Here is a 21204-nt window from a genome sequence, read left to right as displayed (position 1 = left end):
GGCTCACCAACACAATGTCGTAGCCATTGGCCACTGCAGCGAGTCATAAAACATCAGTCTTTTCGACACTAAGGTTAAACTATAACTTCGTGCTAACCATGGGCTTCAGCTGCTTCTAAATTTGCCCGGGGGAGCAAAGATACGCTCTCTGTTTAGTAATTAAGAAAAATAGGGTTTTCTCTCTCTCTTTTCTTCGGATTTACATACCTGTGGTCTACGGTTTTGACACACGTTTGAAAACACACAGCCTAATTTTCTTCACCATAGGCTCCAAGAAAGAAAGAAAGAAAGAAGAGATCTCTGTGATGTTTGCCCAGCGGATGCTAAGATTACAATCAGTTAAAAAAATTCGCCGTGAGGAATCGTTGGTCACGTTTGATAAAACGATCTGTGAGGTATGACTAGTGTGAATTTACTTTCACGAGCTTCAACCCCCGTCGAGGCTTCCTTGGTCCAAGGGAATGAAAACCCACGGGAGATAAGGTCGAACAGCCTCTCAAACTGCCGAACTCTGAAGCAGCAACGGCGTGGGCTGCGTTGCTGGGCCATGTTTGGCGCAGCTCGAGCTGGAATCTTCTTTATGATATTCTTGCTTTTATCTCACCTCGTTTCTACACCGTTTCAGATCAGTTATCTTCCTTTGTTTTCTTGGAAACGAGTCCAGAGTGTATTTTTACTTAGAAAAACACTGATACTCCTGGTTCCCTGCTTATGTTTTACCACAATGGTTTAACTTCGCGCTGAACATTTTTAGCACGCACAAGCAGTGCCACACGTTTTTGTAAATTCGAAAGGTTTTGTCAGTATGTACTTCGTGTTCAACCTTTGTTATGGCAGAAATTTGTTTGGCAACGGGCACTCAAAAAATTTGGCTATCCCTCCATAAAGAAAGTTGAGAAAAACACTGAAGTTTTTTTCCAATCAAAAATGTGTCAAATGTGCCTCAAAACCTTCGCTAAAAGTGCGTCCAGCCTGTGCTGAAAGTGGCTCCAATCGATGGTCAAACCTTAAAAGACCCAAATCACCAAGGAAGGACGAACCCGGTGGCGATTTTTCGCGCACTAAGTAAACGAATGATAAATGAATGAAATCTTTATTGTAAACAACAGGTGCAGTTGTTAGGGCGCCCGCCCGGTGGAGGGGATCCCTAGTCCGGGATCCCCTGGCTGCGGCTGGCTGCTCGGGCCTTTTGCAAGAGGTCAAGCTGGAACGTAGGGTCCTTGCTGGTCAACCGCGCCGTCCACTGTTGTATGTAGGGGTTGGGGATTGGTTGTAGGTCCGGTGTTTGTTGACACTCGCACACCTGATGGTATAGGGTACCGGGCGCTGGGCAGTAGTTGCAGGCGGCTTGATAATCTGTTGGATAAATGGCATGAAGAAGGGTACGGCGGGGATGCGTGTTAGTTTGAAATCGCCTGAACGTTGTTGCTTCATCCCTTGTGAGTTAGTGGTGTGGAATGGGAAAATTTGTCGTTTGTGTCGGTAGTCCACTACAAAGTCCGCCTCTTGCGCCACATCTGTGTAGCGCAAGAGAGGTTGCGGGTTAGGTGGAAGAGGTGGTGACTGCCCCGTGAGAGAAACGGCCCGGTGTATGTAAGCGCGGGCAGCGGCGTGAGCCGCCTCATTCCTCTCAAGGGATTCATGTCCTGGCGCCCAAACTATACAAACTTCGGGAATGCTCGGTCTTGTTAAAAGAAAACTAAGCGCCGTTTTCGAAATTCGACCTTGTAAGTAATTTCCGCAAGCTGCCTGAGAGTCGGTGGGTATGGTGATTGGGTATTGGGCAGTGATGATGGCATGGGCTATCGTGGCTTATTCGGCCGTATCAATCGCCGTGGCATTGACTGCGCAGGATGTGATTTCTTGTCCCCGTCAATTAACTACACAAAATGCGTGGGCGGGATGGTGCGGATAAGGGGATGCGTCCACATAACAGGTATTAATTCGTTTGCATATCTGGTGGACATGGCTCGTGCTCGGGCAATTCATCTGGTCTTGTTGTACTCCGGATGCATATTTATTGGTATTGGGGCCACTCGTATCTGCTCTAGAATCTCCTAGGGTATTCTGGTTTTCTGATTTTTAACCGGTGGAGTCGTATAACCTAATCGGTGAAGAGTTGCACGCCCCGTCGTTGTTTTCTTTAGGCGCTCTGTCTGAGAAGTGTGGTGAGCTTCTAGTAATTCCTCTTAACGGTTATGTACGCCTAATTGTAATAATCTGCGGACGTTCTAAATGTATACCAATACGTGATTTATGAGATAAAGGTACACTGTTCTACTCCTTCTTCAAGACAGACGCGTCTACTGTCCAGTCTAGGAACGTTCCTTTTTCGCGTTTTTCAAGTAGCCGTTTTGACGCAATAGAACCCCGGTTTCACGCGTCGTGTGTTCAGAGATCTTATCAGAGACTTTCGGTTGACCAACCGGTCTATGGGGAAATCCATTAGTTTTTTTACAAGACGCCATCGGTCCGACTTGAAAAACTTTCGCTCTAAAAAAAAGGATGAAAAGTTTAGGGTCGTGGACAGCGCCAAAAAATTCTCGCAAGAGACCTGCTGCATGGATTCACCAAGCCATGCTTTGCCTATGATGATGTCTCCAGCATGTGTAAGTGGCGCACATCCCCGAGTTGATCGGGACAAGCAAGGATTACGTTGTGATCCAATACAAGAGGAGCAGCCTTAAAACCGCTTTCTTGGGAAAGTTGTTAGCGATCATGCAAACGCCGAGAAGGGCAGCAGGCGTAGCATTAGCATATTCTTGGAGAGTATTCGCCAAGTACTCTCAAATAATAAACAGTACGCTACCTCTGTCACTAAAAATGAAGGCGCATGTGGCGTTACGACTTATGTGACGGAAACTCGGAGACTTACGAAACACCGCGAAAGAAACCTTACGTCAGCCTACGCAGCGATGGAATGAATAATGAAGGGAGTAAGGTTTAAAATAGAAGGAAGAGTCTTGGCTTAGGGAGCACACTCTGGTGGAAGCCATCCTAGCTTTTATTAAGAATGAATGGACGGTGACCGGGCATGTAATGCGAAGCATATTTGGTGAAATAGCGTGAAAGCTTGGATGACTGCAATCGTTAAAAGTGGAATTGTCCGTAACCACTATTTCAACGAACCCAATCGCGTATATAAGTCGAAAGGACCACCCAAACTCAACAAATAGCGAGCGAAACCAAAACGTTGAATACAATTGCTTCTTTGTGGTGGCTACTAGAGATTAAAACCACCTGCCAGAAACACAAGTGTGCTATGTGAATAAACACGCGTTTTATTTTAGACTTTAACCCCCCCTGTAGTCACACCCTTGGCAAAGCAGAGTAGCAGCAAATCCGGCAAATCCGGGTAACAGAATGATCACCCAGGTAAGACTAAGTGGGGGGACGAGATAGGAAAATTCGGGGCCAATTATGGGTTCGAACCGCGCAGGGAAGGGCAGTCCGCGGGAGCAGCATTCGTTCCGCAGTGGACTATGCAACACACGCTTTAAAACGCATGCGCAGCACTGTCGTAAAGGAAGTGGAATGTCCTTCGCTAGGAAAAGTAGGTCTTCTCTGTGTTTCCGTCTTGACTTGCACGTGTCTCAGTGCGATAGCGAATGCTTTCAGCGGAACAAGAGCAGGCAGACGGACGTCCGGAGGATGCCCTCCGATCAACCAGAGCTTTATTTTTCAGTTTTTTTCTCCTAATGGCGGCGACTCCTCGAGTTTTTACACTGGAACTTACACTGCAACTCCTGCACACTGCAACTCCTGTAGGTTCAACAGTATCGCTTAGGGTCCACGTTGTTACGGTTTTATATAGCACGTTTTCGCGGTCTAGCTATTACAGGAACGCGCCGTGCTTAGAAGGGTTTTCCGTTTGGGAAAAATATTGAAGTCATTCCACCGAGGAAAATGTTAGTCATAGTGTTCTAGCGGGGGTAACGCCACATAATTATTCTTGAGAACTTTTTTCTTTGAGCTTGTCATTTCTTATTTTCTTTGACATTTTTCTTTTACTTATTTTGTACTTTGGTGTTCATTTTGGTTTTATTTGTATTTCATTTTGTTTCATTCCCACGCTTAGGTCATGAACTCTATCTCCACCCAAGCTCACTAAGATATCTCTCTCTCTCTCTCTCTCTCTCTCTCTCTCTCTCTCTACTGAAATATATTATCTGGCTGTTAAATTTACTCCCTGCTTTCGGGTTATTAGAGTACCAGACAACCAGGCAGACCTAAACCGAACTTTCAGCGTTTACCTAGTTCAAGCACGAGTAGCATCCTTAATATCGCCTCGAAATGAAATAACAGAGCATGAGTTACAAAGTGAAATCAGGCGGAGGGAGCCGCGCAAGCGCCGTATACGTGCGGCGTTATAGAAAAACCAAGTCTAGCCAACCAAGCCCCGTTTGCTGAAGGCCAGCCGGTAAAGGTCCTTCCTCAGTTCGTAACTGCGTGTAACGGAGAGCAAACCTCCTCGTTCAAGTTTCAACAGAGCCCACGTTTCCTGAGCGCGCCCAAACATCGCGTGCCGAAGGTCACGACGACGTCTGGGGCGGTGTCACGCCGCCCGACAAGGAAGCCGGAATCGCGCTCTCACCTCGGCGGCAGGATGGCGTTGCGTATATATTTCGCCGGCGCCACAGCCCGTGTTTAGCGCTGATTTTCAGAAACGCCCTCCTCGATCCATCATGTCGGCGATGCTGCGAAGAACTGCGCTGCTAGCGCTACTGGTGACCATCGGGCTGAGCGGTAAGTCGCGTCCTGCGCTACGGCTCCATGCTTTGTGAGGAGAAAGTGCAGTAGCTGTTTAATCGTGAAAGTTTTAAAACGAAAAAAAGTGCTGTCTTATTTGCCTAAATTTGTTTTCCACTAGCGTTTTCCTGATAACGAGTGATAAAGTCAGAATGACCGAGGCTACAAAGCCACGAAATTCCTAAAAAATCCGAAATTGAGACCGAAATTGAGACCGTTGAGGCAGTAGTTAATTGAAGTGCGCTAGAAAAGTACATATAAAAGCACTACACACAAGGGTCCCAAAGTCAGTGACTGTTCAGATACCCCGCACAGGGCAGAGAGAGAAAACAAACGTTTATCAGAGAAAACGGTGGTGGCTGAGCCGTGACTGCACTCTTAGGCAAAAGGGAGCAAAATAGGGACCGAATACGGTCGTTAGCCTTCGGGGGTAACCAACCATTCATCTTCAAGTGGAATAACTGTGGCAGAGTGCGTGCCATGTGCACAAATGCAGACTAAATGTTTGTCCCCGCCGATCTGTAAAGGGTAACAAGAAGCCGAAATGCAACATTTGGTCTCACTGCTGCATCGTTAATTCCCTGTAATGGCGCCGTCGTTGCCTTTTCGCGAATATGCCTGAGGACAGTTTTAGATTTCCAAAACACAAGTCATTGCAGTCCGTGAATGTTTTACATATTGCCAAGGGAGAAAACATGGATGTTAATTATAAGAAAAGCGGTTAATCGAGCGGCGGGTAATGTCAAGGAGCGGTGAAGCGCGATGGACAAACGCTTCTCGGTGGGTTATGCTAATACCCTGCGTTGCATAGGATTCGCGAAGTAACAACGGCCAATGAAAGATTTCAAGCTCGTCGCCAATAAGACAAATATTATTTAAAATAACAAACGTTGATCTCTAAGCGTAATGAATATGTTTAACAGACAAGGAAACACATTAGTTGCTGATGGCAACAACTACAAATTAAAAATGCTCGCAACAGCTAAGCGCCTTGAATTAGCTTTTACACTCGGTACATAATTGCATTGTGCACCAAAGCTATGGCAATGCTGCAACTGCTGCAAAACCTGGCTGCATTTCCCAGTCCCGACCGTCTAGCAGAGCTAACTTGGAAGAATTCAGGCTGAGCAACACCGAATTTGGTTTCGTCTGTGCAGGGTGGTCTGTTTCCCTATTCTGACACTCACGCAGATGACCGCTTTCACATACGATACCTAGAGCACTTAACATTTGTAGCGAACACTAAGAATATACTTAGTTTGCACTCATTTGTGCGAAAACAAATGAGTGTTCTGATCACTCAGCCACCCTTCTCAACTATGCGACAAGTTGATTGTTATTTAAGAGAAAAAAACTATAGTTATGAGGCTCTACTAAGAATCGAACTGAGCAATACCCCTAGCGTAATCAAATCGCCAAGCGCTAATCGCGGTCACGATCGCTTGCACGGATAGAAATTCGGACACCAGTTGCAATGAATCGTCGAGTTGTGCACAATAGTGCATGCTTTACACTTCAATACACATTTTCTACCAAAACTCGTGTCTGACCGCGTGGTTTAGTGAAACAAAGAAAAAAAAGGTCGCGTGGCTTAGTGGGGACGTATCGGATTCCTTGGGTACTGTGCGAAAGTCGGTTCAATCCCTGCTATTGCCTTTTTTTTTTTTTTTTACTTTCTGCGACTCCCTTCCAGCAGTTCGCCCTTGGGGAGTATCGGAACGGACCAACCGGGTGGCGGACTAACCGTTCACCCGCTCACAAATATTTAGTCCCCAAAGGGTGTAATGATTGTGGCAAAGTCCCTTAGTCCCCCAGAAGACGAACTTTTAGTCCTTTATGCCTAAGAGTGTGGGCGGGGTTGGTCGGCATCAGTCCAGCTTCCCTTCGGATTTGGCTGCAACCCTGGAACGTGTGAGCAGAAAGATCTGGTCAGCATGATGGGAGCTGGTCAGCAGGCCCTCACACTGCTCGAGGGAAGGGAGTGAGCGATGGGGTTTGTTGACATGCCCACGCACGCCAGGTAGTATTACGAGGGGGGCAAAAATTACGGGGTTATTGGGTAGGATAGATGGAGTGGAGGATGGGTGTGTTGCAATATGTGTTTGTTTGTAAACGAGGCCAGATAAATGCTTCGTCCTTGGTTTGTCGAGGGTGAGGTTGAGGCAGGGTAAGGCGAAGGATGCGGTAGTGGTGTAGGGTGTAGCGGTAGCGTGGTGGAATAGCGGGGCGTGGATGAGGCTGGGCCGTGAGTTCTGACATTGAGAGAAACGTCCGCCTCATTTCCCTCGACGGACGAGTGTGCAGAGGTCCAAATGATGTAGAGGGCGGGAGGTGGTTGATTAGGACGGCGGGAACGATTTCTCGCATTATGTAAAACTGAAGCGTCCATGCGGGGACCGCTTCTTTACCTAGTACAAAACTGACATATAAAACATTAACGAAAACGTTATCAAGCTCTGCCTGGGAATCCTCCCAGGCCTGGATATAGCGACTAGCGCGAACAGAGCAACTTATCTCGTTACTATTATCAGCGCTTGCTACCGCTAAGGGGATGCGTTCATTCAGCGGCAATCCTGCGAGGCAATCTCCAACTTCTTGATGTAAAGGTAGGCGAAAAGAAAAATCAGTGTATTAATTTCCCTAGTTTCTTCAGCCGACGTGCACCCCCAGCTCTAAGCATCACCGCAACGGATTTCGTCATCATCATCACAGACTGTCAGCAATCACGTTGTCATTATCAAAAAGACTGCATATTGCCTGAAGCTGTCAACCTATATATTTCGACGCATACAAAAGCTGATTGGTTGATTGTGGGGTATAACATGCCTAAGGTACACGGGGCTATGGAGGGCGATGTAGTGGAGAGTTCCGGATTGATTGTGACAGCCTGAGGATCTCTAACCTGCACAGAAATCTCGACACACGGGCGTTTCCGCTTTTGCCCTTCATAAAAAATTAAAGCAGTTTCAGTCAATGTGAAAGCTGTAGGAAGTGCAGAGCAGTGATTCGCCATAATGGGTGGGGGCGCCGTTATCCGCTCATGCTACCACCCATCACGCTCTTCGCCGCCCTGTCTCAATCCTGTCTTGATGAATAAGCAATTCAAATTTCCCGCCTTCGCAGTGCTCGCGCGCCCCCTGCCTGAAACTGCGCCAACGGGAGTTCTGTTCTTTTTGTGCTTGCCTTAATTTCGTGTGCTGTAGCAGTTATGCGTCATTTGGAATGCGTATTTTTTTTCCTTGCGCGGCTGGAGCCCTTCTGCGCCATTTCGTACGCGCCATTTTTTTCTTGCGCTGCCGCTTTTTTCGCTTGCTATCGTAAAAACCAACCCAACAAGCGTTCCTAACTAAATGAACGCGGGGGCTGCTGGTTATATACACAAATTTTGCCTGAAATGTGCCTGCAGTTTTCTTTGCGCTAAATAACGGGGAGATGTATGACAAGCGCCAGCGGTTCACGAGGTTTGAACCGTTATGACTATTTAAACCGCGTGGTTTTCCAAGCCTCAGCGTGACTCCCTGACGCCGGTACAGAAGGCTTTACTTGGGTCCGTTATCTCGCTGCGCCGCCTGATTCCGGCAGTCGCTTGACATCGACCGTTAGCGAGCTACGACGAAAAGGCGAGCCCATAAGTGCTCATGCACTTAAAAGAGGCATACACAAGCTACCCACCATATGCATCGTACGGACACCAGGTCATCCTAATCTACTCGGGAATAAGGTGGCATACGCCGAACTAAATATCCGGAAATTCCCATAAAGCAGAGAAAAAAAACCGCTGGAATCCCTCACCGACCTTCTAGACCCAAGTCGTTACGCAGATATCCTCAACCACTAGCAACAATATCGCCTCAACTAGTCCGCCCTTGTCGCTTTCTCAACGCCAGCGACGCACGTCAATGGGGACACCTACCAGCCCAGAAGCCTTACGACAAAATTCCACACCAAATATCTCCGCCCCACAACCTCCAAATGTACTTTTACGAATGGTCATCCTGTAAAACCCCCAACACACATATTACCTAATATGGGCTTGCCCCGATCCATCCACCCTAATGAAATCCCTGCCCTTTACCTGGAGCAGTGGGAGTGCTAGCTTACCAGCTGCCTGCCAGATAGGCATGTAAACCTCGTGTCTCGCGGGGGAGAAGCTGCCAAGGCTCGGCTTTGCGGATTAGAAAGCCACCGACGGCACCATCTTTCACTTCAATAAACCTTTATCAACAACAAACACAACAATTCATATAGCGAGAAAATATGAGAGGACATCAAATGCCATGACAGAATGATGTTTTCGCAGACAAGCCAACGAGTATCCATACCCGCCAATTATACCCATAGCATCCACGTATTTGCGTATGCGCACATAAATCAGCAGCAGCAGCAGAATGCTGCGGCCAACTGCATGAAGAAGGTATCTCCCATTGACCTGCAACCGTCCCTGTTCTGCACTGCTCGAGTTCATTCTTTGAACCCGAACTTGCTTATTTCATCCCCCATCGACTTACTGGCCTCCCTTGTCTATTCCTATAACACCTTACCAAAACCCACTAGCAGGTGCTTTCGCTATAACCAGGCATCCTAGTGGGCGTGGCCGCTCTTTTCTGCGCTCGTCATGACCGTGATTGATTGATTGATTGTAGGGTTTAACGCGCCGACGCAACGCAGGCGATGAGGCGCGCCGTAGTGGAGGGCTCCGGATTAATTTTGACCACCTGGGGATCTTTAACGTGCGCCGAAATCTCGAACACACGGGCGTTTTTGCTTTTCGCCTCCATCAGAAAAGCGGCCGCCGCGGCCGGGAATCGAACCCGCGACCTCGTGCTCAGCAGCGCAACGCCTTAGCCACTGAGCCACCGCGGCGGGTATGACCGTGATGGCAAAGACGATAGCGAGTGACGATGTACACACACAATGCCCAACACTAATCGTCCCGTTCCACGACACACCGCTGTGTCCTTCACGAGAGCCGGAGTCATGATCCCTGTCTCCCCCCCTTCTCTCTCTCTCTCTCTCTCTCTCTCTCTCTCTCTCTCTCTCTCTCTCTCTCTCTCTCTCTCTCTCTCTCTCTCTCTCTCTCTCTCTCTCTCTCTCTCTCTCTCCAAGAGGGACAGAAACGCAGCATTTACTTGCACGTAGACCGGGATAAGTAGAATGATGACCAGGGAGACCGACGAGGGGATTAAGTGTTTCGCTTTTCACTAGCGCCAGGAACAATAAATATTACCTGTTTTAAAAGGGCCACTTTTTAGCCTACACTACGTACTTTGAGTGTAAGCTCGGGATGGCGTGTTCTATGCACATGGCACTAGACTGGCTACGCTACTATAGCCAGCGTAGGTGTAACAAGGGTATTGTATTTTATGAGGAGGAGCATCAGGAACAGGTCTCAATGACAGTGGTGATAACGACGAAACGCCTAGACACAGCTAGTATGCACGGGAAAATTTTTCTTCGAGCAAGGAGTGCACCATATTGTGCGATAAAACCTGCAGAAATTCAGATAACTGTCTACTCGTAGCATTCTTATGACGCTTGTTGGGATATGAGTTCTTTACAGCCAACTACGGTTAGAGTAGCGAAAGACGTTGGATTATTTTAATCTTTGTTTCTTCTCGCCAATGATGTAAATATACATCATTATGGCCACGAAGTGTCTATGCTCCGCTAATTATTCATTTTTTCCGGAGAAAGGGGTACTGCAGAGCTGTCCCATTTACGCTATTTATACATATTTCAAACTTTCTTTGGGGGTCTTTTTGCTTATTCTTGGGTTTTTTGGCAGGTGCATATCCTTGGTTTTGTCAGATCCTTTGTGCTAAAGTTTATTTTTTTGTTTTTCGTAATTTCTGTCTTTTTTTTTTCAGAGTTATATTAAACAAATTAGTTCCGTTAACGCTATTATAACGAGTTACTTCCACCAAATCTGTATTTTCTGTGGAACTGCAGGGCGTTACAAGGTCCTAGCTGTGCGAGTACTCCGGAAAGAATGCTACGCATTAAAGGGGCACTGACACAAAAATTTTGCATCTTGTTTTATTTTGTTGCGATAAGTAGCTAGTGACCTACTTATAACCTGTAGAAACCTCATTTTCTTCAGCGTGCGACGGTTGTTTAATTAGAGGCATTTTCAATGCGGCCAGTCGCAGTTTCGGTTTCAGCGAGTGCCGCGAAACGATGGATTTTGTGGATTTTGTGTGAACAAAGCTGACCACGTGACCGTCGGAGGAATATCACAGTTACAGAGCAGAGCCGCCGTAGCACTGTCGAATCCGCATCGACGGCAGTTTCTGCGAATGCCCCCCCGTACTGATCTCGTGAGGCGCCTAATTAAAAAGCGACCATGGATGTGACGCAGGCGCTGCGAGTGCAAATGCTACCGCGACTAACGAACGACGCGCGACGCTCGAGACGGTGGGTGGCAAGACGCGCGCTGGGAGCAGCCGGCCGGTCTGCCTACAGGTCCGCCTACAGATGTGTTCGGCTTAGCACTGCGGCGGATATTCGAGTGCCGCTCTCGTAAGCGGTGCAGATGACAATTTTTAATGCAACCCGCCATGGCATCATTAACTCCTTTCTCATGTAAGCCACCATGGTCGGGACTTGGGGACAATTTCGTGCAGCGGTAACAAGCTATCACTGCTATCACTCGAGCTACCTGTGCCGGCGTGGGCCACTTCGCGGCCGTGGCCGCCGCCTGCACAGCGACCGTGCGGCTTGCTCAGTGGGCTTTTCGTGCCTCCGGCGCGTTTCCGCATCCAATGGTAATAAACAGTAATAGAAACAGAGTGCCTGGAATCGCTGTAGAACTATGGTCGCGGCCAGCTGCCCGATGAGCTGACGAAATCACGGCGCCTCCGCCGCCAACGATCGGGTCGTTCGTTCTCGAGAGCAGAAGCTCCGCCCTCCGGCCCTCCGATTGGAGCGGCGAGCCGGCAGTGCGGAAGCGGCAAACACAAACTCGTGACGTGTTTGGATGTTGTTTATTTACACTTGCGCGTGGTCCTCTGCTGGCCGCTCGGTTGCGTTTCGCACACTTCAAAATTGATTTTAAATATGTTCTAGGCTGTATTCACCGCTGATATTTTGCAGATGATGTATATGTGTTCCCACCAATCTATCTCCGAAGTTATCTCGCCTTCAAAAATTTGTGTCAGTGCCCCTTTAATAAAATCTGTGCTGGGAAAACAGCGTTAGGCATGCGTACGTACTATTAGGCTAACGGCGAGCGAAAGAGTGACATGAAGGAGCAGAAACAAGATACACTAATACCTCTTTAACGCGAACTCGGATATCCCAAAATATTGGTAAAGTCGAAACTTTTTTTCGCCCGTGCCTCCCGTAGGCACCATGTTTTTGCCCGCTGTTGGCGGTAAATTACAAATCCGGTTTCACCGTTACCGAGTGACGGAGTCAGCAATATTTCTAAAACGCTTTAGAAACTTGGAAACTCAGCGAAGGGCACTCAGGAAAAGATGGTCACGTTAGAGCCTGCAAACTTCAGTTATCAGGTGGTCGAGCAGTGACTAGACCTGTGCAACTATTGTGCCCTTTGGAACTGTACGAATGATTATTTGGTGGGCGCGGAGGATGCTGCGGATTTGTAATTTACCGCCAACATGGTGATGATGATAGAGGCGCCGAGAAAGAAGTGCCACGTTTGCACGAACAAGTACGGCGAGGGGCACGCGCATGAGTACGGAAACACTAAGCTTGGACCACCGTGCACGGCTTAGCGTCGCTCTGGAACGGCGCCAATAAACCCTGAAGAAAGTCTTTTCTTGTCGTATCACCCCCCTTTAACTCGAAACTCCGCTTATCTCGAAGTTCTCGGCGGGTTTTAGGACTTTGAGTTAACGAGAGATTACTGTACACCTCACATAAAAGATGGATACAACGAAGGGGCACCCAAACCTAAAGGGCATTCCAAAGGGCCTCGTGCTTCTCGGCTGGGACCCGGGAAAGAAACAAACGGGAAGGCAGTGAGGGCAAAGAACGTTTAGGAAAGAATGCTTGGAAGACAAGCTAACTGCCCTCAGGCTGTCGATAGCAGGGACGGAGTGACAAACAAGACGTAATGTATTTCCTGACGCTTGGGTACACGCGATGGCGGTCACCCGAACCAGCTGCTATTTCTTCTTCCCCTTTTGCAGGCACCAGTGCCCAGAGGAAACCATCGCTCTGCTACCTGCCTAAAGATTCTGGCGTATGCTACGCGTTCTTTCCCTCCTTCTACTACGACAGTGCGACCAGGACCTGTCGGCGGTTCATCTACGGAGGATGCATGGGCAACGAGAACCGCTTCACATCTTTCGAGGAATGCACCAGTGTTTGTGGCTGAAGTAATCAGAGGAGCCTGCCAGTTACTCCGGATGCCGAACGTTTCCGAAAGCCCTGGACCGTCCCTTGAAAGCTGCAAAGTGAACTAACAGTACCCTTCTTCGCGATTATGGCCAAATAAAGTTGTCATTTGTTCTCTACACAGTGGGTGGTGTTGTAAAGGAGGGTGACTACATAGTTCTGACTGGTGCGTCGGATCATTTCAAGCTTTCCCAAGATAGTAAGTGACACAAAACCTTTGAATAAACAATAAGGGGGAGAGGAGAAGGAGTGGGAGGAGATGGAGACCGTTGGATCATTCCAGAGCTAATGGAATATTTCCAACTTAACGAAAGGCTGCGCAAATGGTTTGTGGCCAAAATATACAGCGCCCACAATATGGGGGCAGACATTTTATTTCGGGCTGGGAAAATTCTGACGGATTTCCAGGAAATGCCACGAATTGTTCATTGCCTTGTTGCATCGGGCTATGATTTAGATCGACATAAACAACAAACCAAAGCTCAAAGCAAAAGTTTACTTCCGGTGTACAGTCACGGCCGCTCGATGAAAAGGAGGTATTTTCCATCGAGCGGCCGTGGTACAGTCCAGGGTACCATAGCCAAGTATGTCATATCGCAAAAGAATTTCGTGAGATTTGGATTCAGAGATTTACATTGGATGAGATTTAGCGTGCGTATGTATGTATGTATGTATGTATGTATGTATGTATGTATGTATGTATGTATGTATGTATGTATGTATGTATGTATGTATGTATGTATGTATGTATGTATGTATGTATGTATGTATGTATGTATGTATGTATGTATGTAGACAGAAATAAGGGTTGGCAGTCAAGAAAACCTCGGAAAGCAAGGGTAAGAATGTGGTAGGTCATAGAAACAGATAAAGAATTTGGAAAGACAGAAAGAAAGTGGAGAAAACATGCCAGCCGGGTGGGATCCGAACCCACGACCTCCAGAATACGCATCTGGTGCTATGACCACTACGCTACCGGCGGGGCTTTTTTCCCCTCCACTCATAGAGTTTTTGAAGAAACTTTATGCCTCCACTTTCTTGGGTATTTATGTTAAGGTATTTTTGTTTCCTGCGCTTGGGGGTGGTAGCCAGCGCCACTCGGACTACTCGGGGAGGAGGGGACCCTTTTTTAACCCCCGGTCCGTGACTCGAGTGTCTACGACATGTCGAGAGTGGTCGATCAGCGTTCAACCCTGAATCCAGCGTTGAGTGGCACTGGCTACCCGCCCACCCCCCAAGAGCAGGAAACTAAAATACCTTATTAACATAAATACCCAAGAAAGTGGAGGGGAAAATAGCCCCGCGGGTAGCGTAGTGGTCATCGCACCAGACGCGTATTCTGGAGGTCGTGGGTTCAGATCCTACCCGGCGGGCATTTTTTCTCCACTTTCTTTCTGTCTTTCCAAATTATTTATCTGTTTCTATGACCTACCACATTCTCATCTTTGCTTTCTGAGGTTTTCTTGACTGCCAACCCTTATTTCTGTCTTAATTCAACGCGCCCCTCATTTCCTATTCTGATTGGGTAGATGCATAGCGATGGCCTCTGTTCTGGCAGTCTTGGTGCCATAGGGAGCTTAAGAGGGCTCAACGCTGGTCGACCACTCTCGACATGTCGTAGACACTCGAGTCACGGCCCGGGGGTTAAAAAGAAGGCCCCCTTCACCATAGAGTTTAGTGAGAAACTCTATGCCCTTCACCCAGAGTAGTCCGAGTGGCCCTGGCTACCACTCCCAAGCGCAGGAAACAAAAATACCTTATTAACATAAATACCCCAGAAAGTGGAGGGGAAAATAGCCCGCCGGTAGCGTAGTGGTCATCCCACCAGACCCGTATTCTGGAGGTCGTGGGTTCAGATTCCACCCGGCGGGCATTTTTTCTCCACTTTCTTTCTGTCTTTCCGAATTCTTTATCTGTTTTTATGACCTACCACATTCTCACCTTTGCTTTCCGCGGTTTTCTTGACTGCCAACCCTTATTTCTGTCTTAATTCAACAAGCCCCTCCTTTCCTATTCTTATTCGCTACATGTATGTATGTATGTATGTATGTATGTATGTATGTATGTATGTATGTATGTATGTATGTATGTATGTATGTATGTATGTATGTATGTATGTATGTATGTATGTATGTATGTATGTACGTACGTATGTATGTATGTATGTGTGTGTATGTATGTACGTGTGTATGTATGTATGTATGTATATATGTATGTATGTATTGATTGATTGTAGGGTTTAACGCGCCAACGCAACGCAGGCGATCAAGCGCTCCGTATCTTTAACGTGCGCCGAAATCTCGTACACACGGGCGTTTTTGCTTTTCGCCTCCATCAGAAAAGCGGCCGGGGCGGCCGGGAATCGAACCCGCGTCCTCGTTCTCAGCAGCGCAACGCCTTACCCACTGAACCCCCGCTGCGTGTATGTATGTATGTATGTATGTATGTATGTATGTATGTATGTATGTATGTATGTATGTATGTGTATGCGTGTATGTGTGTATGTATGTATGTATGTATGTATGTATGTATGTAAGTATGTATGTATGTATGTATGTATGTATTTATGTATGTATGTATGTATGTATGTATGTATGTATGTATGTCCATGCGTCCGCGCATGTGTGCTTGTGTGTTTTACGACTGTCCTGATCTTTTCGCCTTAAGGGAGACCTCCGGTTTGCGGGTTTAAAAGGGCAATTAATTCTGGCTCAACATTGTCAAAGTTTAAGCGAAACCCCGCACTTCCCCGGGGGCTGCCCCGTGGTGCGTACCTTAAAGCATTGTTATTTCAAAATTAGTTAGTGCACCAGCACATACACTGACACGCACACCCACGCGTGCATTGACGCACACATACACGAGCACCGGCACGTGCAGAAGAACGTTTCTGACGCTTTCGGACCACGTTGTAGCGTGCCCATGCCTTATGAGATCATGCCGGGAAAATAGCTTCTAGCTTACTCTCTGACCTCGATACGTGGGAGTCACTGGCGCCTTCAGACAACCGTGCGCGTCGTGCACGTGTCCAGACGCCACTGGACGTAGCTTGCGGCAGCGTATACACGGCGCATGCCAAGCCGCGCTCAAGGGAAAACGGAAGCTAAATTGGCATTCGCTCGCTGACTGGATGGCCTGGCGTATATATTCGACGGGCGCAGGTTGTCATTAGGGCTGACGTCTAGGTACGCTCACGGCCACCCCTCGTACCGACGATGCTGCGACGCACAGTGATGACGGCGCTGCTTGTGGTCATCGCTTTAAGCGGTAAGTCCGGGCAATTCACTTGCAACGCTAGGATAAGCTATTGTACGCTAAAACATTATTTAACTCTGTGGTCGTTTTAGGCGTTACATTTAGGCTTTATATCTATGCTTTTAGAAAAAGTAACTTAAAGTTTTCTGTCAGGAACTTTCTCATTCTTTTGGTGCCCTGTAGCAAAACAACGCAATAAAAAAATCGTGTGTGTGAAAGTTGAGGGCAAGCAGCGAAGCTTTTTAGCACACAACATAGAGGTGGCGCAAAATTTAGGCGAAAGGCTTGAGCGAATTCTTGGTCGTGAGCGTTGATGACTGACAAGCATAAGGAAGACGCATACAGTTGCAGTCGTTTTCTGCTGAACATTTCTGATTAAGTTGTATTTGTTTCAAGTCGTCTTCACGCACGCAAAGCAAAAATGCACCGATAGTCTATGTCCGTGTCGCGTACGGACCATTTCTGCGCAGAGATAATGCAGCATCATTGAAAGAAACGCTTTCTCAGCGCTTTCGGGGCGTGTGCTGCGCTAGAGAGCAATTCTCGAGTTCCTTTCTTGAGAAAGACAAACCAACCGGTGCGTTCTATAACTGTGAGGTTCCCACTGAAATCAAAGGCTGTTTTAAACATGACGGGACACTCTTCGGGTCGTTCGTTTCCCAACGCCTCACTCTATGGAACACCTCGCATTTCAAAGGCACGTTGAGCCTCAGGAGTTTTCTTTGATGGACAACAAAAATACATGAAGCGCTATATAGACATGCCAGCTAAGCTGTCAAACATTAAGTCGGCCAGCTTGTGCTGAGTAAGACGAAGCGTTTCCGAGTGAATAAGTGCGGATTGTGCTTTTGAAATGGTAAGCTTTCTGTTCCTAATAAAAAACACCCACGTCCACCAGGCATTTCTGCTTGTTGAAAGGAGATGGCCATAAATTCGAGTTCGCTAACAAAAAATCCCTGACAGACAGGTGACAGGTACACAGACGCCTATTGAACGGTTGAGCAGGGCAAGAAAAAAAGCTACGAACTATTTATGCCCGCAAGATAAAGAGTGCAGCTGTCCGGGGCAATGGGGGAAAGGCCAAATGTTCTCAGGGAAGAACACCCTGGCGTTGCTGGTGTTCGCAACACGTAGCTAAATATGTCTGTGTCAAAGTCGTTGTTTTTCAGCTCTTCGAGATTCATGCATGACTGACCGAATGTAGCGCGTAAAAATTACCTTCAATCTTTGGCAGGTGGCGAAGCCGAGGACAGACCAGCCGTCTGCTATCTGCCGCCCCATTCGGGCCTGTGCATTGCCCGCTACCCTTCTTTCTTCTTCGACAATTCTACCGGAACGTGCCGGGAGTTCACCTACGGAGGATGCCGGGGCAACGAAAACCGCTTCAGCACTCTTGAAGAGTGCGTCAGGGTCTGTGGCTGAGATGAACCAACGCGTCCAGCCATTTGTTCCTGACCTATAAAATGCGTAAGGTCAGAAATAGTTGTTGAGCAATTATGGCAGTCAGTAAAGTCTTGTTTTGCGTGCCAAGAAGGTCTGGTTGGTGCTTTGAAGGAGACTTCGCTCCAATTTCCCTTACCTTCTCTCCACGAGTGGCTCCCTGAACAAACGACACGGGAAATTTGAAAGCAAGAAAAAGAAAGGTGGGTTTTATTGATATTTTGTTTTATTCCCTCGCTACCAAACTCACAAACCCGAAAAGCGACGTTTCATAACAATTACGAAAAAACAAAAAAGCGTCGCTCCTACGATGCGCGATAAACACAGAAGAGGACCAACAACACTGCGGTTCAACAGATTTAGACTTCTACAGGGTAGTAAATATAAAAATAATAAAAATATAAAAATCTATCTCTATCACTATATCCTGGTTATTAAACTTACAGTTTAACCCCGTCGTAACGAACACTGATGTAGCGAATTATCGGCTATAGCGAACTAAATACAGACTTTGGTTGGTCATGCTTTATTTCAATGACAATTATTCTTTTATGACGAAACTGAAACCATGAGAACCGTGCGATATCGGATATAACGAAGAAATATTTGACCAGGAGGCTTAGAAGCTATGATTGAAAAAAAACCCCGTAGTCCTAAATTGCAGAAGTGTTAAGGCCCTTTTGTTCGTGGACACTGTGGAAAACTTCATCCTGCTCAGTGCTGTGAGTATCCACAGGCGAAGATCACATGCTTCCTCAAATAAATAAGGACGCAATCCTGTTTGGTCAAGTGAGCTCTGTTCTGTTGTAATTTCACGTACTCATGTTCCGGTTATTTTGGCTCGAAATGCAGCAAGGAGAAACGTAAGGGTTACCTTGTGTATAGTGGGCTCGAAGACTAAAAAAAATGCATTTTTGTATCAAGTATTTTTGCGGGAGTCAGATGGTCGATTTGTTATAGCAGATTTTTACCTCTACTCTTATAACGAATATCGGTTGTAACGAACTAATTTGCTGTCCCGATACTATTTCAGTATAACGAGGTTCTACTGTACTATGATGCACAATCATCTGCCCTCTCATTTACACAACAAGTTTGATCATCATCATCATCATCACCGACAGCCTTTCGGGTGTACTGCAGGACGAAGGCCTCTCCCATCGACCTTCATCCACTCCTGTTCGGCGTACTCGAGTTCGTTCGTGTCATTATTTACGACTCGGCTAGCTGGTTTATTTCTCAGACCATTTCGTTGTTTTGAATAGGTTGCTGGATGTGAACGGAAGTTTGTACTCGTTTAGACGGCAGCACGCGAATATTTTATGAATTTTTACAAAACCGTTTTTTTTAGTTTCCGCATGTGTTTGCTGCATCGGTGTAATCGTCCCTCTGCACTTCTTTTGTCTCTTTGCGAGCCAAAACAATCGCCTAATTGGGCGTGTGAAACACAGGGAGTTGGCTGCTAATTTGGCATTGCACGACCGAGCAGTCGGTGCGGGTTTGCGTAATTAACCCGTTTTTGATCTAATGGTGATAATTCTTCTCCTGGCATTGCAGACTCAGTTTAGTTTAGGTTAACAAAGGAAATAACTAAATCAAAACAAAAAGCGTCAACCGTTGCATTGCCTGATCCTTTACGAAAAATCTACAAAAATTGGAAGGGTCGCAAAGCTTAGCGCTAATGGGATGTCCAAATCTGAGTGGATGGGGCTGGTGTTGCATAGACTCTGCTAAGCAGTAAGTGGAAGGGTGCATACACTGTGTAGTCATAGTCTATTATTATTCCGTTATTCTGCACTTGTGTGCGTGGCTTGAAGTAGAGTGAAAACGAATCAATTTTCGCGTTCTACAGAAATTGTGGCCTAATTCTGCTATCCACAGTTTGCGCGCACCGTATCTTGCTATGAGTGCACACAACTGATGCTACAGCAATAAAAGAACTCCGAGTCGAAGCAAGAAGCCAACGCCAACGCTATTTTTTTAAAAGGCTATTCGTAATTATTTTTCTCTCATTTACTTGTGCTCCGTCTTTTGAAACGTTCACCCATGTTGTTTTGTTGCTTTTGTTTTTTGTTTTTTTTTTTGGGGGGGGGGGGTGAATATTTCTTTTTAGCATTGACAAACGAAAGGAACTCAAGGCCATACAGGAGGGTTACCGATTGTTAAAAAAGCTGTTAAGCAAAACAAAGACTAGCACATTGAAGGGCCAGCTCAACCTACCAGAAAAGGCCAACCACCAAAACAGTTTCCCACTCCCCTTCCCAACTTTTGAGCAGTGGATGGCTCGTCTGGTCGATCCGGACCTTGGACACCAGCAAGAACTGGTCAAGAGGGCCTGGACGGCAAGTCACAGCCTGGGTATCCCGGAATAAGGATGCCCTCCACCGGGCGAGTGCCCTGCCATCAGCACTTATGCTCAATAAATGTTTATTCTCCTCCTCCTCACAGCGTTTCTTTCAGCTAAATGCTGGCTGGGAGGACCGCGATTGAGAACGAACATATGGGACGTAAGATGATATCCCAGTTATCTCGGCACTAATAAATGGTACATTCATTCATTCATTCATTCATTCATTCATTCATTCATTCATTCATTCATTCATTCATTCATTCATTCAGCCGCCTCGGCAACACAACCACTACTCACCCGGTTTTCTAGGCATATTTCATGTCTTGGTGTGTTCCCAATCACTGGACGACATCATCATTATCAGGCAACCACAATTAGCATCATCGTTTAATAAAAAGAAGACGCTGCCCATGAGCGCGCTGGTTTTGTTGGCGTGGTCGAACGTTCACAGTACCAAGAGAAAAGCAGAAGAAACGCGTCGTTCATTTGAAGGAATTCACCTACGAGGCCTGCGGGAGTACATTCCAAGGCGAGTCTGTACTGGCGTTAACAGGTACGTCCGCAAAATGGGCCGGCCGCGTCGGCCTCTCCCCTCCCCCGCCCCCTCGTTTTTTTTTTTTTTTTTTGTGCACTCCGTGGCATCTCTAACATCTATTCCGCCAGATGCGTACGAAGACTGTGTGCCCTCTTGTGAGGAGTGGCGTCAACAAGAAAACCTTTATTCATGAGGTATTCTTTCAGGCACTTTCAGGCCATTCCAGTAACAGAAGCAAGCACCGCTACAGTGAAGCTTACCCTAGATACTTATGGACAGGTCCTCGCTTGGGGCTCCCTTGGTTTTGACTTATGAACTCCGAGAAGATTCTGAGATTCGGTTTTTTTATCTCAGTCCTCAGACCATTAAAATCCATCTTTGTTGGAGTGGTTAGCCAAGTCCCCGCTGCCGTTTTCTTTGGCAGATTCCAAGGTGGTAACGAGTTATTGTCCTGCGTTTTCTGTTGAACGCTCCTTCATGGCTCTATTTCACGGCTATATTTCCCCACACGCCT

At 47.0% G+C, this 21204-nt stretch overlaps 2 protein-coding genes across 2 annotated transcripts; both read left to right on the top strand.

Moving 5' to 3' along the window:
- Positions 1-4549: 4549 nt before the first annotated feature.
- LOC144178356 (kappaPI-actitoxin-Ael3a-like) lies at positions 4550-13229 on the top strand. The gene is made up of 2 exons (XM_077706138.1): positions 4550-4746; positions 12903-13229. Exons 1-2 carry the CDS (start codon positions 4686-4688, stop codon positions 13088-13090), a joined length of 249 nt encoding a protein of 82 aa, XP_077562264.1. The 5' UTR covers positions 4550-4685; the 3' UTR covers positions 13091-13229.
- A 2937-nt stretch (positions 13230-16166) lies between these two features.
- On the top strand, positions 16167-17916 carry LOC144180281 (mambaquaretin-2-like). The gene is made up of 2 exons (XM_077708657.1): positions 16167-16377; positions 17600-17916. The coding sequence occupies exons 1-2, from the start codon at positions 16326-16328 to the stop codon at positions 17785-17787; spliced, it is 240 nt and encodes a 79-aa protein (XP_077564783.1). The 5' UTR covers positions 16167-16325; the 3' UTR covers positions 17788-17916.
- The last annotated feature ends 3288 nt before the right edge of the window (positions 17917-21204 follow it).

Source organism: Haemaphysalis longicornis, unplaced genomic scaffold, assembly GCF_048455015.1.
Source record: "Haemaphysalis longicornis isolate Haplotype H1 unplaced genomic scaffold, Haemaphysalis longicornis Haplotype H1 scaffold_4, whole genome shotgun sequence".
Lineage (NCBI taxonomy): Eukaryota > Metazoa > Arthropoda > Arachnida > Ixodida > Ixodidae > Haemaphysalis > Haemaphysalis longicornis.
This window is presented reverse-complemented; position numbering and strand designations above follow the sequence as displayed.

Excerpts from the sequence above, each read along its gene's own strand:
- LOC144178356 (XM_077706138.1), top strand. The coding sequence starts at position 4,686 with ATGTCGGCGATGCTGCGAAGAACTGCGCTGCTAGCGCTACTGGTGACC. Across the intron at positions 4,747-12,902 it reads GGTGACCATCGGGCTGAGCG|GCACCAGTGCCCAGAGGAAA; the intron begins GTAAGTCGCGTC and ends CCCCTTTTGCAG.
- LOC144180281 (XM_077708657.1), top strand. The coding sequence starts at position 16,326 with ATGCTGCGACGCACAGTGATGACGGCGCTGCTTGTGGTCATCGCTTTA. Across the intron at positions 16,378-17,599 it reads TGTGGTCATCGCTTTAAGCG|GTGGCGAAGCCGAGGACAGA; the intron begins GTAAGTCCGGGC and ends AATCTTTGGCAG.